The 17,168-nt window shown below is 34.6% G+C and overlaps 1 protein-coding gene across 1 annotated transcript in view; it reads left to right on the plus strand.

The window, feature by feature from the left end:
• The window catches only part of LOC138691892 (uncharacterized), a 1,248,967-nt gene that overhangs the window by 1,182,205 nt on the left and 49,594 nt on the right, over positions 1–17,168 (plus strand). Inside the window, exon 7 of the mRNA XM_069814478.1 lies at positions 6,592–6,746. Coding sequence (XP_069670579.1) covers positions 6,592–6,746 — 155 coding nt within the window. The remainder of the gene's footprint in view (positions 1–6,591; positions 6,747–17,168) is intronic.

The raw sequence follows: 17,168 nt of genomic DNA on the forward strand, positions 1-17,168 counted from the left end.
CTATTTTAATCTTACCTGTCCTCGTTTCACTCAGAAGTTACTGTAATAACATTATAGCATTATGTCCATCTAGAGAAACTACACTTGCCAATGGTGAATTAATAATTAATTAGCTATACAAATCGGTTAATTTAGCTTCCGATATTACTTCATACAAACACAGAAACATTCTCTATAGGCTATGTTTCACAGATTCCGATTGTTGTTCAAGACCCCTTATAGGCGAAGTCATTTGTTTTTTATTTCATTACACCGCCTTAGATGGCGTTGTTATTGTAATTTTGAAACTCATTTATCTCATTAAATATCAGTCCTATCAAAATTTTGCATGGAATAAAACTTATCGGAAATTAGTTTAAAAGAAACTTTTGTTATGTAATATTTTTCATGGAAATTAATAATAAGGGAGATATTTCGATTTATTTAATTCAAGCCCCCTTATAACCCCCCCCCCTTTTAAATAAAATATTTTGAATACCGTATAGCCTAAATTCTAAGTTAGCCTACAACGAACTTAATTTATATTTCAATTTTCATATAAATCGGTTCAGCCATTATCACGTGAAAAGGTAACAAACAGACAGACAGACAGACAGACAGACAGACAGACATACAAACAAAAATAAAAAAAAGCGATTTTCGGTTTCAGGGCGGTTAATTATATATGTTAGGACCAATTATTTTTGGAAAATCGAAAATTACCAGAAAAATTTCGGCTACAGATTTATTATTAGTGTAGATCCCATAACATTAATATTGCTTTTCGTATTAGAATTGAGCCGCCAGGAAATTTACGTCCAAATTCTTGTTCTTCCACAAAACTACTCTGCACTTATGTGCGTATTTTGGAAAAAAATTCGAACTTGAACCATATCTACGCATTCAAATGTCCGTGACCACTTGCTTTTCAGGATGTTTGTAAACCTCACTGGATTATTTTTTCGAGGACTTAATACACTTCAACAGCTAACTAGCTCTTGCTGTGTACTTTGGGAATAACTGAAGTGGAATGTGTGAAGTATGTCAGTGGGTATTTAAATTCAATTTTCTAGGGTTTGAATTATGTCATCGGCGTGGAAAATTAATCCCTAGATACTTGTCCAAACTGTTGCATTTTTCTTCTCTAATTGCTGCTTACAATTGCACTTTTACATCTGGAAAATTATAAAATATTGTTGTTTATCATGTTTGGTTTACGTTTTAAGCCAGAAATGAATAGACTAATTTTGAACATAAGCGACCAAAGGCACATAAAATTAAATTAAACCATAATTTTCGTCCGCACAGTAGACTTAGTTACAGGCACAGAAGGGAATTCCTTCCTATGTTCAGAATTCATTAAGTCTACCGTAGAGAGTGAGCTTCCAGTTTAATTTCATCCTACGTGTTTCTACTAGATAATTCACATTCCTGTTTTCTCTTACTTTGAAATAAGGGATTTTCCTTAAAAGTTTATGTTCGATGCTAATGTAGCACCTCTCGTGTTAGGATGAAGAACATACTTACCACAAGCGAAGATATTCGTATTAATTGTAGTATCATAATGTAATCTTTATTATTATACAGCTGATTTTATGTTTTATGGTAGTTTAATTTTATATTGACCTTGTTTTTATTGTCGTCAAAATATCCGGAAGAAATAATAGCTTACCTTAAATATTTTTTCGAACATTGTATATTCCATGAATGAAATTTTATCAATTGCTAAGGTTATTTATTTTAAGTCTATTTACACTATATTTCATAAATAATTGAAGACTTGAAGAAAATAAGGATTTAAGTACAATTTTCGTGAAAAGTGTGTTTTTAGTGGAATAATAATTTGTATACCTAGCCCTATAACACAAATAAGAATCAAAGTCCAGACTTTTTCCTTTATCCTTTTCTTAGGTATTCATAGATAGTGACCGCATAATTACCAAGAGCTTCAAAGTATATTAAAACTAATTTTTCTCGAAAGCTTAAAAGTGACACTTAGATTCTAATTTACTTCAAGTCTTCAATTATAGCAACACATTCATATGATTATTAATAATATTATTATTAAGTACTAATGATAAAATAACTTTGTGCATATAATAAATTTAAGAAAGCCTCAAAATTCTTATTTGCATGTTATAAACACTAAATGCGCCAAATCTTGTTACACGGTGTACCGTACATCATTACGATCATCAAATTCTTGCCACCCTCTCCACGTATCTCTGTTTATGGATGAAATTGCAGCAATGATGTGATGTCTTATTTCTTTAAAGTTTTGCAATAGAGGTGGCACATAAACTGCATCCTTCATTTAACTCCAAAAAAAAGAAGTCTATGATACCAAGTCTGGTGACCTGGGAGGCCAATAACGATAGCGACATCAGTTATGGTGATACGCCAAATTCAAGGACGTGGTAAATAATCATTCGGAAATTTATACGAAATAACATTTCTTACTGAATTTGTTTTTACAAGCTACAGAACGCAAAACGATTTATAGTGTGGAATTGATATTTTTAAACAGAAAGAATATGTTTTCCGAACCTAGAACTTGAAGCGTTGAAAGTTTTACTATCAAATGATGCGTACCGCATTAATGTCTTATTAATACTGTATTTAATAATCATCTGAAAGTGTTACCACCATTTTTGAACGCCGTGTATATTGTAATCAGTTAATGTCGATGATACTGGATGGAGTATAAAAAAAAAGTCGTACGCTGTAAGTCCTTCCAATGAGATACTGTACAGAAACAAAACGAGAATATATGCACACTTAAATTATTATGGGACGCAAGCTTCTTCCCGCAAGGAATGTTTACGCAGAGCAGCAACATGTTGAAGTAGAGGTGTTCCGCTTCCAGGTCACAGTTACGTTCGAAACTGAAACTGAGTTTGCAAACTAAGTTAACGGATTAATTCTGAGCAATAAAAACATCATAGCAGAACGCTACATGGCAGTGTTATTTCTTTTAAGTGATAAAAAGTTAACCATTCCTATTGCGCTTCTGTCAGTCCGGCTTCCACGGCACTCATAAATATTCATGAAAACAATTTTTTCAGTTTTGAATTAGCTCTTAAATCTATGGAATTCCATCCTGTTTAATGACAGGTTGAATTTTTCGTTGCCCTCATTCTACTGTATGTCAACCTAACCGCTGGATAGTAACTTTGTTTAAAAATAGCAGACAGTATAAATTATCTCAAATATTTGCGTGTATAATTATAAATTGTATGAGGAGTGAATGAAAAGTAAAAGTATATCAGATAAATTTATAGGGTCTAAATGCGAATTGAATTATAGAAGACGTGCTGTCTATTAGTAATCATGAATTGTTTTTATAAGTTATTGTTTTACGTTTTACTCTACTTTCGAAAACAATCATTTTATCTGTAGTAATGTCACGAGAGATCTACCTCGAGTGTCATTTTTAGGACTATTTCGTGAATAAAATAAAAATATAAATAATATACCCCTAAAATTCGCTCACAAATTGTTAATAACTGTATATTTACGAATACTTAACCTATTAGATAGATTGAATATCGATTACTGCAATAAAGAAATTTGATGTTATTCAGTAATGTCAATTGCGAAAAGCGAAATACAGGTTTAAGAATGCTAATTACATGTACTGCACTTTTCTCTTACTGTTATAACAGAAATACGTTTTCATTACCTGCTGAAATCATATAGTACATTATGCAACGAGCCTATAATGATAGTAATTAAGACGCGAGGATGTTTATGAAACGAGCGCAAGCGAGTTTCATAATTTTCATACGAGCGTCTTAATTACCATTATAGGCAAGTTTCATACGACTTTTTATGCTCGACCATATTTCTAACTTGAAATTATTCATAAGTATTCATTTTATTCTTATGTGACTGGGGAGCGAACTGATCTTGTGCAATCTCGTAAATTGTGAGATGTGCGCAGACGCGAAAGTATTGATTTTTTCCGGTCAACGAATGTCGACGACCTTGATATAACCTAGAGAGTAAACTTTCTATAACCTTGAAATTGAATTCGACATTGAAAAACGAGATGACAAATTGAATTTATTTGAATATTATTTACAATTAACGCTAATTATTATAGTAACAGAACATAACCTTCTGCGACAGTATTGGATTTCCAGCCTACGTGACGTTTTGCTAGTTGTCTTTCGATTGAATATCCGAGAATAATCGAAAACCTGAACTTTAATGAAGAGGTGTATAATTACTACATTTCGGCATGGTCGAGCATAAAAATAATTTAAACATTTTATAATATAATTACAAATAACCTGATTAATATATTAAGTGAAGAATTGTTGAAAACGGAGTTATCAAATCTGAATGAAGGAGTGTAATTTTTTTCAAAGAGTCTACAATGAACTTGAATTTAGAAAATGAAGATGTGGAAGTGGTTACATAAATTTGAACATCTGACTTTCTATTAATTGTTTAATTTCATTCATGTAATACGGATTTATAGGCTACAATTAGATTAGTTACTTCTGGGCGCGGGACCATGTGTCAGCTGTGCCTTATTTCGAACGTTACTCCGTGCTACAGGAAAGCATTTTTCCATAGATCTACAAACGCATTCTCGCTGTAGTGTGTAACGGGACTGAAGCTGCATCTACACAGTTCAATTTTCCATGCGTCTAGGAAGAATATTGAAATGATCAAGTTTAAAACGTACGTTCAATTAAGATGCATGAAGATTTTGTGTCTACATGGTGCACCATTTTGAACATAGTCTTCACTGCGTAGGCCTAAATATATTAATTAATATTAGCAATCAATCTTGCATTCATTGCTTAAATGCGTAAAGTTGAAAGAACAGTTTAACCGTGTATATGCATCTTAATGGATTCACGCTCATCAATTTACGGGGAAACAGTTGGCGACACTGACTAAACAAAAGAACGACCATGCGATAAATTGATAGCGATAAATCTAGCTGCCAAAATTATCGCGATGTTTGCCTATGATTTGTTGGAATTCAAAATTGCATTACACTTCAGTGGTCGAAAATGGAATGACGTCATATAAACGAAATAGTCTATGTAAATTAGGCGAGGAAATGAATTTCGATATAACACCAGACATGCTTTATTTAGCAATATTGATTAAAATTTTGGTTCATATTTCGTAATTTTTATGATAGATGGGATATATTGACATATTTTACACGATGATCGAAATTTTGCGTTATTCGCGATTTTTTTTCTTAAATATAGTATTTTAGGTATCTAGAAGGGTGAATACAACAAAGACAGTAATTGTGGAAAACTTGGCGCGTATTGCTGTTACCAAGAAATGCGATTTCTATATATACCCCACATTAAAAAAAAGGGCATCCGTTAAGGGCATTCGAAATCGCAGCTGTGGCTCCCAAGAAAATATAAGCATTCTTGTCTTAGTCCGTAAGTGTACTTCAAACTTAATAATATTTGCGTGAATAAAATTTTGTTTCTATTACACTGTTATAATATTATATTGAAGTCTGATCTTTCAACATCTATTTCAAGTACAGTGATAATTTAACCTCTGCATAGTAGTGGGGTTATTCGGTGAATAGGAAGTAATTTGGATGTATAAAGTGGCAAACGGACTTCGCCGGAGAGGTTAAGGAAACTCATGATAACCATCTTTAGTAATGGAATCCTGAATTTCCCTAGTACAAAATAGGTACGTAATGAAATTCTGAATGTATTTTATGGTACTGCAAAGCCGCATTTTTCATTTTGAGTGATTGCTTATACTTATGTAATTATGGAAAAGAAACTTTCGAGATATAGTCTTCCCTAAAAGCTTTTCTCGTGTAAAATAATAAAAAAAAGCTGTCGCGCATTATAATGGTTTCTAGACGAATAAGTTATATTTAAAGAAAATGACCACGTAAGTCTGAAAATTATTATTATTTAAATTACAGGCAATAACAATGTCATCCGTACATGAGTTTCTCGTTTTTCTAGGTCATCTTTCTAAGATATATATATATATATATATATATATATATATATATACATCTTTCTAAGATTTTGTTTATCGATCTATACAAAGCATAACAATATTTCTTAAGTATAGTTTGATAATTACGTCCTGCGAGATTTTGTAATTTAATAAATGCGGAAACATGTAAGATTTCGGAGATATATGTCGACATGATTAGCCTCATGGTGAACAGATATGTAACTCCGAAACGTTGCTCTTTCTGAAAATATATATAATATACCGAGTAGCAAACGAAATATAATCACATCAAGATGTGCAAGAAATCGTGAAGAAATTTCACGATCATCATATAATTTCTCTTATTCCACTATCTATATTTGGGGGTGACGTCTGGGTGGGTGCACTGCACTGCTGCTTCTTTGTTTCGCTAGTCTCGCTTTTGCGCACGTGGATCATATTGACACCTGGATAGTACTGCTATCCAGTTGTGATAATTTCGGACTCCTCATTTAAAAAATGTATTTCGCTACTTAATTTTGTAACTGAGTGACTCGCTTGTGTATTAGACAAAGATAAAATGTGGACCATAAAATATGTATTATTTTACAATTTATTCATTTGCGTTGTTTGAGCAATGGTCATCCTTGTCTGTTGCAGTTACTATGCGTCAGCGTCCTTCCCGCCAGGTCCTCCAAGACTCGTGCCACCACTCAAACGTCCTCGGCTCATGGCTCCTCCCGCCAGACCGGTCATCAAGGCTGCCATCCCTCAGAAGCCGCAGCCAACTCCTATGAATCAACTGAAGACTTACAGTAAGTGAAGAAATACATGTAGGTTATGGAAGTAGGGGAATTAAATGATATTCAAATACTCTAGACATGAAAATCTCTATTTGCCTGTCAGAATTTTACTGATCCATTTCTGGTCCAATGTTTATGAGTTCATTTGAAATACATTGTCACGAAGAGACTCGTAGTTACGCAACCATTATTTCTTTCATTCATTTCGTAAGAATTCAGATTTTTCCACGTTACGAATGATATTATACTTAAAGCTAATTTTCTTGATCTGATAAAGAAGAAATTGTAGTTGAAAATTACTTACGTACTCATAAATCAAGTGAGATAATAGACTTCCGTTTTCGGAATACCATACTAAGGGACTTCTTCATTATCTCAAAAGTAATTTGTTTTATCTTACGATCTAAGTGATAGATAGATAGATAGATAGATAGATAGATAGATAGATAGATAGATAGATAGATAGATAGATAGATAGATAGATAGATAGATAGATAGATAGATAGATAGATAGATGGATGGATGGATGGATGGATGGATGGATGGATGGATGGATGGATGGATGGATGGATGGATGGATGGATGGATGGATGGATGGATGGATGGATGGATGGATGGATGGATGGATGGATGGATGGATGGATGGATGGATGGATGGATGGATGGATGGATGGGTATTGTGTTGTATTTATTAACATTCCATGGTATTCATACATGCTTACAGCTAGAATATGGAACAAGTCAAAAAACTTAATACTATTATAAAATCTTAATTTATAGTCACAGTCTAGATGAAATATATACAGACGAGAATTACAATATAGTCTACTAGTACAACACATAGTTTTGGTATCAATTTCATGAAGTGTTATTGAATGTCATGAATTCACCTACAGAATAGAAGGCGTGAGAAATTAGGTACTTCTTTAATTTGACCCTAAATAATTTTATGTTTTGAGTTTCATTTTTTATATCGATAGGGAGGCTATTAAAAAATTTTACTGCCATATAACGCACTCCTTTTTGATAGCATGATAGATAGGTAGGTAGGTGGGTGGGTAGATAGGTAGTTGAGTGGGTAGATAGGTAGGTAGGTGGGTAGATATGTAGGTAAGTAGATTTATTGAGCAATATCATACATACAGATGTACTATATTATCATATTTTCTCTTAAATCCAATGCACGGGTCTTTTGACCGTACGTGCTTAGTACCTGAAACAAGTCCTACTTTGTAGGTTCACCCCCTCACCTATGATTAGATCCAACCACTCTCCACTCTCAAAAAGAGCACACAGATTAAAATAAAAATGGTACAAACAAAACATATTATATAATATATCCTGACCTAAAACAGACATAAAAATGTATAATTGAGTAGATACCATTATCCCTTCGTCAGTTCGCATCACAAACTTCCATAGCTGAAGTTCTAATCTGTCTAGCCTTCAAGACGACAATCCAGTCTTTTGTTCGTATTCTCTATTCCCCATGAGGTTAAGACATGCAAGCGAACTCGGTGAATGAAGGAAATAGGATCAAACCAATCAGTGAATATATTTTAAGAGAAGAACAATGTGGTTTCAGGAAGGGGCGTTCCTGCTCTGACTATATATGTAATACAACTAGAAGAAAGAAAACTGAGAATGTCATATTCCAACGCTTACATTATTATTTTACAAATTATGAGAAAAGGTTTCATATGATTAATCGAAAAGAACTATGGACTACACTGGAAATGGACAGACATTCAAAACACATTTCGTCATCATCACCGTCCTAACAAGTATTGGGCCTAATGGCCCATTACAGTCTCAAGCCATCTTTTTAAAGGTCTTCCTGTGTTCTCTTTCCTCTTGGACAATAGATAGAAATGTCACGAGGAATGCAAGTCATTTCCATGCGGTGAACATGTTGCAGCCAGTTACTTCTGTAATTATAGACGTAATCCAAAGTAGAAGATATTTCAAGCTCTTGAAAAACATCCTCGTTCCTCTTGCAATGTAATATAGTAATAGCCAACTGTTCTACGCAGGATGAAATGGCGAGAAGGATGAAATTTGAGGACCGGATGACAAAGCAACTCGTCATAAATTGGATATAGATCACTTTTTTTGTACTGTCACTGATACACGAACAGCCAATGTTTCAAAACTACGTATCGACTACATCATCAGAGGAAGCAAGAAGGGAATTCGATGTGTTAGTTTCGTTATCAAATAAATGTTCTTCAAGACCGAACAACAAAGTTAATTTTAAGTGGAATATTAAAACAAAGTATCAAATGGTTCAGCTTTTATAGAAAGCCACTATTGCAATTTAACTCATTGATAATACTGCATACAATATTTGCCTTGAAATGTAGGCTAAATTCTTCAGTAATAATCATCATCACCATTAGCATCATAATTTTTATCATCATTATTATTCTTCGCAAATTTTAATCTCAGTATTTGTTTCCCTGTCAGTGGCAACAATAGCGCAGTTTGTGATTATGATAATGATGACGATGATGGTGAATTTTTTTCCAACGGTTTCTGATCTAAAAAATGCAAAATAATTGTTTCATATAACGTTAAACAAACTGTAATTCCATAAATTTATATTCATTGTTTCTCCTGTAAATTCGTTTCTACATAAGTGTGCATGTTTTCGCGTGTTTTAAGCGTATTTGTCAACATATGAACATTGCACGTTCAGAATGCTAAAACGATATTGCGTTTGAAAAGTTCGTGGTCCAAAACAAAGATGGCATTGGAAACTTGTTAACAATTCCGCCATTCTTAGCGCCATTTTACATCACTTCAAGCATAAAAAATCATAATTTTTGTTTAGTACAGAACAGATTGGCAAAAATGGAAAATACCTAGATTCGTGCCGTCATTATATATTTCGAAATAAGAGGGAATAAGTCGAATAGAAATTAAATCAGTCATGGATGCTACACCGAGGTAATACGCTCTAGCATTTTCGACTTGTAAAAAATGGGTAGCAATATTTAAACAAGGTAGAGAAAATATGGAAGACGATCGCCGCAGTGGACGTCCAGTAATAGCAACAAGTGAAGAAATCGTAGAAAAAATCTACGATATGGTGTTGAATGACCGTCGACTGAAAGTGCGGAAAATTAGCGAGGTTATGCATATCTCAACTGAACGGGTGCGTCACATCTTAGTCAATGTCTTGAGCATGTCCAAGATCTCCGCAAGGTGAGTTCCGCGTTCGTTAGCACCAGAACAAAAGCACGTCCGATGTCAAATTTCGAGGAGTTGTCTGGATCGATTCGAGAAAAATACGCCCGATTGTTTTAGGCGGTTTGTGACGACTGATGAAACCTGGATCCACTATTACATACCAGAGACAAAACTTTAGTCTAAATGGATGCACAGTGATTCTCCGTTTCTAAAGGAAGTAAAAGCTGTCCAGTCAGCTGGGGGAAAGTTATGGCATGGGTTTTCTGAAGTTGTAAGGGAATAATCGTGATTGACTACTTAGAAAAGGAAAGAACAATAATCGGAGAATATTATTCAAATCTCTTGCAGCAGCAGAAAGGGAAAATTCGCAAGACGAGACCGGATATGGCCAAGAACATAGTTTTGTTTCATCACGACAATGCACCTGCTCACATGCCTGCAATCGCGGTTGGTAAACTACAAGAAATACTGTTCGCATTGTCATTTAAACCATTCCCCCTACTCGCCAGATCTCGCACCCTCACATTTATTTATTTTCTCAAAACTCACTTGGCTGGGAAGAAATTTCCAGCAGAAGGCTTTTATGCAGACCTCGAGGAATCTGTGTACAAGGAGGGTATAGCAGCATTGCATTACCGGTGGACCAAGTGTGTGAATGTCAGGGAGAGTTATGTTGAGAAATACAGATTGTTTCAGAATAATCCTAGTTTACTTTTTGTGTGAAGCAGTTAAAGTTTCAAACAACCCTCGTACAATCCACCTGTTAAGATTCTCTGTATAATTCATCAGACTTAAGAATACATTATTTAACAAGTCCTGTATCTTCATAAAGATTAGGGGAGAGCTGGGTAGTATCGGACATCGGGTAATATCGGACAGTGATGTTTCTTTCATCTACCACCAGATGGAAGTACAGTGATGTTTATTTCATCTACCACCAGATGGTAATAGCAGTGTTCAGATGTCGCATTCAGAAACGTAACCATGTCACTTAGGTACTAAATCTAGTGGTAGATGAAAGAAACATCACTGTCCGATATTACCCGATGTCCGATACTACCCAACTCTCCCCCAATAATGTTAATTTTAATACGTTTTCTCCTTTTAGTATGAGAAATGTTATTTCAAACATTGAAATCATTGACATTATTTAATTTGTTGTTATTGCTCACATCTACTGTCCAGAAGTATTTTTTTTAATCGTATATACTTAACAATTCCACCTATAGGTAACACTTTATAGAAATGTATTGATGTTTAACGAGAAATGGATGCTATGCAAGTTTAGCAAGTTCGAGAGGATGAATTGCATAAAATTCCGGCATTGTTCGACTGACAACTTCAATGTAGATTTATCCTCTGCAGTCATGCGGGCTGGTGTACTGTCATACCTTCCTGCTGTCATTTGTGCTGCCGCGTTATAGGGACAGCAAAGAGGTATTATTTTTTGTTTTTCAGTCGTACCAGCGGCGTGCTATTGATTCACCATGCGCTTTTGTCTTCTATCACAAATAAATATAATTAAATGTAAATTCTGTGTATGTCAAATAGTTTAATTCTGAATGCATTGAAAATGTCATCTGTAACATTCTTGCATAACATCTGGTTGAAATTAAGTCTTCAGGTGGAAGACTAAATACATACGGGTAAATATGTACACTAATGTTAAAGCGGTACTATAAAATTCATCTGACAATGGAATGGTTGAATGGAATAAGGGCATATCCCACTTCTACTAAACTTCCACATCTGCAACGTTACAAATTTATCAACAGTAATCTCACTAGAGGTTTTGATTTACTCGTATCTAGAGAAAATCAAAACTCGAGTGGGATTTAATAGACTATTACACGATTAGAAAAAAGTATATAAAGATTAGAAGAAATAAAGTACTCTAATACAATAAAATAGACATTAATTGACTTACTAAAATTCTATTTCACTAATGTCACCTTTACCAAAATGTTTGAACGGAGCCGCCATTTTCAGTCAAGTATCTGTGCGGGAAATAAATTACGATCGCAAAGCATGTCTTATAGTACCGTAAAGAATGTGCAGTTTGAAATGTAAGCAAACAAAGAAACAAATGCTAGGGAAGCGATAAAATTGTGCAATAAGCAGCCATGATTGGTTGATAGACGTCCTTTCGTACCATTTTATTGTTCAAAGTAGTATGACGTAGTAAAAGTGTAAAGGCTCATTCACAATGAAAATTAAACATAACCGTAACATAAACACAGAAGTTTGCGCCCAGGCTACCAAATGGGATCATTCACAATGATTCACATAAGCATTGACATAAACATTACCGTAAGACGTTAACATGAAAGTTTGCAAACTCGAAACTTTCATGCTTATGCTCACGTGATTTGCAAACAGTACACAATCATGGAGCGCTGAAGTATACGACCAACCCCGGGCCATAAGCTTGAAACGGTGGAACCAAAAAGGTGTACTAGCATGGCCGTCAAATTACCCATAGTTCATCTCTTTTTCCGGTGTGTTTATCAGCTGTTTTGTTCATATTATTACGATTACAAATTGTTTCGTGTTGTGAATATTTCAAAAGTGTAGTCAAGTTCAGCAGGTGTTATTTTTTTTATTAATAAGCTAATATTCTGCTCGCCTCAACTGTAGAATATGTCCGTTGATGTGTCCCCCTATGCTTTAACATATGAAGGAATGCCAACATCCTTCTTGATAAGAGAAAGAATGTGGAAATAAGTGTTACAGTCCATGCCACAACCATAACACTTTTAATAAATATATAGTGAAATATACATTGATATAATAATCTGCTAGTAGTCCTGTTACCTCCAGATCCATTCTAATCCGTTTACGTATGACCAAAACCGATAGTAGCAATTTAATATTTGGCAATTGGCGGTATTTCGCGGTGCATTATGGAGCGTAAAAGGTATAGTTTGACGTCATATCCGTCGCACCGATTTCAAGCATATTTGGCTTGAAGTACTCCCTCCTTTCTTTTTATCCTCTCAGTATACGACAGAATATGAGAAAATGGCGTCGTTGTTATGTTTCCATGGTTATCAAGTATCTTTGCGGTTATGTTTATGTTTCCATCGTGAATGCTCTTGATTTTACCGTAACGTTTACATTTTTAAGTTAACGCTTACGTTATGTTTAATTTTCATTGTGAATGATCCTTAACAGTCATTATAAATATATGTCGTATATTTTTTTCTCGGTATGATATTCCGTACAGTATATATCAGTCTTTCTATGATGTGATATACACCATTATAATACCGGGTGGAAATCAATTAATGTGTAGGTGTTTTATTTTAGATTAAACAAGGCCCAGATAGTTACTTGTATCTTAGACCTACATTTATAATAAATTGCCTGAAAATTTAAATATTTAAATAGTAAAGCTTAAAACACTGTAGTATACACATGATTAGTAAAGCATCCTTTTTATTCAACTGTTGAACTTTTATGTTACAATTCATGTAATATTAATATGTATTCCATTTTTTAACAATACTATGTATGCGACTGCTTTATCTTTAGTATTGACTTTGTCAATTGTCTGTACAGTGCCTAAAGACAATAAATGCTACAAAATGCTATGGAGAATTCAGTTCTACATTCTCCAGAATAAGGACCCATAGTCATATTATGCTCCTCTTCTAGCCACCTCCTCAATATCGATTATTTATTAAGCGACAGTTTTGTAGTATATTACATGATAATGCAAGGTGACGAAATAAAACTTCAGTAAAATATCTGTTGATTGAGAGTGGCAATGGGTACCAAAATACTAGGAGAAAAACTGTCCCAAGGAGACATCTTCTATTACTAATAATAATAGGATCTGTCTGCAAGGTGACGAAATAAAAGTTCAGTAAAACATCCGTTGATTGAGAGTGGCAATGGATACCAAAATACTAGGAGAAAAACTGTCTCAAGGACACATCTATTACTAATATAACAGGATGTGCCTGCAAGGTGACGAAATTAAAAACTTCAGTAAAACATCTGTCGATTGAGAGTGGCAATGGATACCAAAATACTAGGAGAAAAACTGCCTCAAGGACCCATCTTCTATTACTAATACTATAACAGGATGCGCCTGCAAGGTGACGAAATAAAGCTTCAGTAAAACATCTGTTGATTGAGAGTGGCAATGGATACCAAAATACTAGGAGAAAAACTGCCTCAAGGACACATCTTCTATTACTAATATAACAGGATCTGCCTGCAAGGTGACGAAATAAAACTTCAGTAAAACATCTGTTGATTGAGAGTGGCAATGGATACCAAAATACTAGGAGAAAAACTGTCTCAAGGACACATCTTCTATTACTAATATAACAGGATGTGCCTGGAAGGTGACGAAATAAAACTTCAGTAAAACATCTGTCGATTGAGAGTGGCAATGGATACCAAAATACTAGGAGAAAAACTGCCTCAAGGACACATCTTCTATTACTAATATAACAGGATCTGCCTACAAGGTGACGAAATAAAACTTGAGTAAAACATCTGTTGATTGAGAGTGGCAATGGATACCAAAATACTAGGAGAAAAACTGTTTCAAGGACCCATCTTCTATTACTAATATAACAGGATGTGCCAGCAAGGTGACGAAATAGAACTTCAGTAAAACATCTGTTGACTGAGAGTGGCATGGATACCAAAATACTAGGAGAAAAACTGTCTCAAGGATACATCTTCTATCACTGATATAACAGGATGTGCCAGCAAGGTGACGAAATAGAACTTCAGTAAAACATCTGTTGACTGAGAGTGGCAATGGATACCAAAATACTAGGAGAAAAACTGTCTCAAGGACACATCTTCTATCACTGATATAACAGGATGTGCCAGCAAGGTGACGAAATAGAACTTCAGTAAAACATCTGTTGACTGAGAGTGGCAATGGATACCAAAATATTAGGAGAAAAACTGTCTCAAGGACACATGTTCTGTTACTAATATAACACGATTAGCCTGGAATCTAACCTGGGCCCATTGACGAGACGCTGTGCTGCAGATGTCGAAAGTTTGTGTAAATACCATCTGTGACGAGAATGACAGCTTATATTAATATCATCTGCGATCCTGTATGCGCAACTTATAACTAACTACACCGTCGAAATTAATTTTGTGTGTGTGTGGAACTGGACATAAATCAGCCTCAAGAAGAAAGAATTCAGACGGACTGTTTTATGGACAGCACGCCTCTGAAAGGCGGCGGAGAGATGGCCGACCGATGCCGCTGAGCCACATTTCGCTCCGTGTGTAATGGGGGAATGGCCAAGGGGCATTATAACAGTAATAAAAATGCTCCATAAATCACAGTGGTATTGATGCTGCCAGACATAGAAACAAAACACTTAAACTGCCATTGTGGTAGTACCATACTACAGACAGTCGAAGCATTTGTAAAATATTCAGTCGTTCATTCTTTTTTCCCCCAGTCTCTATCTCTTTCTCCTCTACATTGGCAGCGAATTGGAAGTTCCAATATATATATTTTTTTGCCCCCGGAAAGGGCAGTGGCCCATATAAATTCCAGCAGAACGCACGATATATAGCAGCTATATTGGTGTACAGGTGGTCCCTACAGTCTCCGACTGCAATATTTCTTTCTCTAGCTTTATTTATCGATTTGATCCATGGGAAAAAAATGTACCCCCCACTCTGTTGACGTGTTGAAATGAAATGCTGGACACAGTTCTGGAATACCGTCGTGCGCGCAGCGGTTAGATTAGTGACATCATCAGGTCAGGTGATGCGGACTGTGTCACTCAAATGGGGGGAGTGGAAGCGTTATGAACGATGTGATGGCTCTCATTTCTTTGCGCCTTAATACACGCGATTTGAACGGTTATTGCTATACGTGAGATCCATTTAAATTATATTATAGAATTTTTCTTAAATACTTACTCTGTTCTGTCACCAGAAGTTCCTATTGGCGTATTTATTTATTACATACTTTCTCGGCCTGAAAATGATGGAACACAGGGTAAGCACGGCTGCAAACCTACGCATATAATTCATTCATTTAATGTTCTGCCCAAAGGCAGGTCTTTCATTGCAAACCCAGCTTTCTCCAATCTTTCCTATTCTCTGCCTTCCTCTTTGTCTCCTCATATGATCCATATATTTTAACGTCGTCTATCATCTGATATCTTCCTTTGTCCCGAACTCTTCTCCCGTTCACCATTCTTTCCAGTGCATCCTTCAGTATGCAGTTTCTAATAATTTTATTTATTTACTTATATTTAATGTGCTGTACAACAGCCAATGGCCAATTACAGTTCAGCACAAAGAATATAACAAAAATATCAGCAATAAATTACAATAAAGTACAAAGAAATAATTAAAATAATGGCAATTAAATAAAATGATATTACAAAGATAATATACAAGATGAAGAGAATATTTTAATACGACAATAATGACATTGAATGGACGGAATAAAATGGATGACTAAACTACATAGAATAATGACAATTTATTAAAAGTAATTGTAATTGAAAATGAAAGGATGAAATCATGTAAATTAACAAACAACAGAATAATATAAAAGGTAGCGAGAATAATATTAAAATACATATTTAAACAAAAGACATAAATGAAATAATAATAATAATAATAATAATAATAATAATAATAGTAGTAGTAGTAGTAGTAGTAGTAGTAGTAGTAGTAGTAGTAGCAGTAGTAGTAGTAGTAGTAGTAGTAGTAATAGTAATAGTAGTAGTAGTAGTAGTAGTAGTAGTAGTAGTAGTAGTAGTAGTAGTAGTAGTAGTAGTAGTAGTAGTAGTAGTAGTAAAGCCATATACAACTAAACAGCTGGATCCTAGTGAGAATTACGAATAGGGTAAAGGTTGGTAACTTTGAGCTGAGTAATATTGTGATAGTTCTATTTCAGAATGTATTACAATTTTTACTGAGCGAGATAAGGACCGGTTTTGTGCAGAAACTTGCCCAGGAACATTCTCTTGACGCAAAAAACCTATCTTTCTCTCTCTCAGTAAAATTATAAGGAATTCTGAAAAAGAACTATCACAATATTACCCATATCACAATATTACTAACCTTTAGTCTATATGTAGTAAACCCCCCTTTATTTCGGGTTAAAATAAAATAAGATATCTAAAATAATATAATTGAATTATCCGAAGCTAAAAAAAGACTAAGTTAACCTCATGTTCGAACCTGAGTCCAATTATATCACGGCCTTTCGCTTTACCAATATGCTAAAGA

The sequence above is a fragment of the Periplaneta americana genome, chromosome 16 (assembly GCF_040183065.1).
Source record: "Periplaneta americana isolate PAMFEO1 chromosome 16, P.americana_PAMFEO1_priV1, whole genome shotgun sequence".
NCBI classification, from domain to species: domain Eukaryota; kingdom Metazoa; phylum Arthropoda; class Insecta; order Blattodea; family Blattidae; genus Periplaneta; species Periplaneta americana.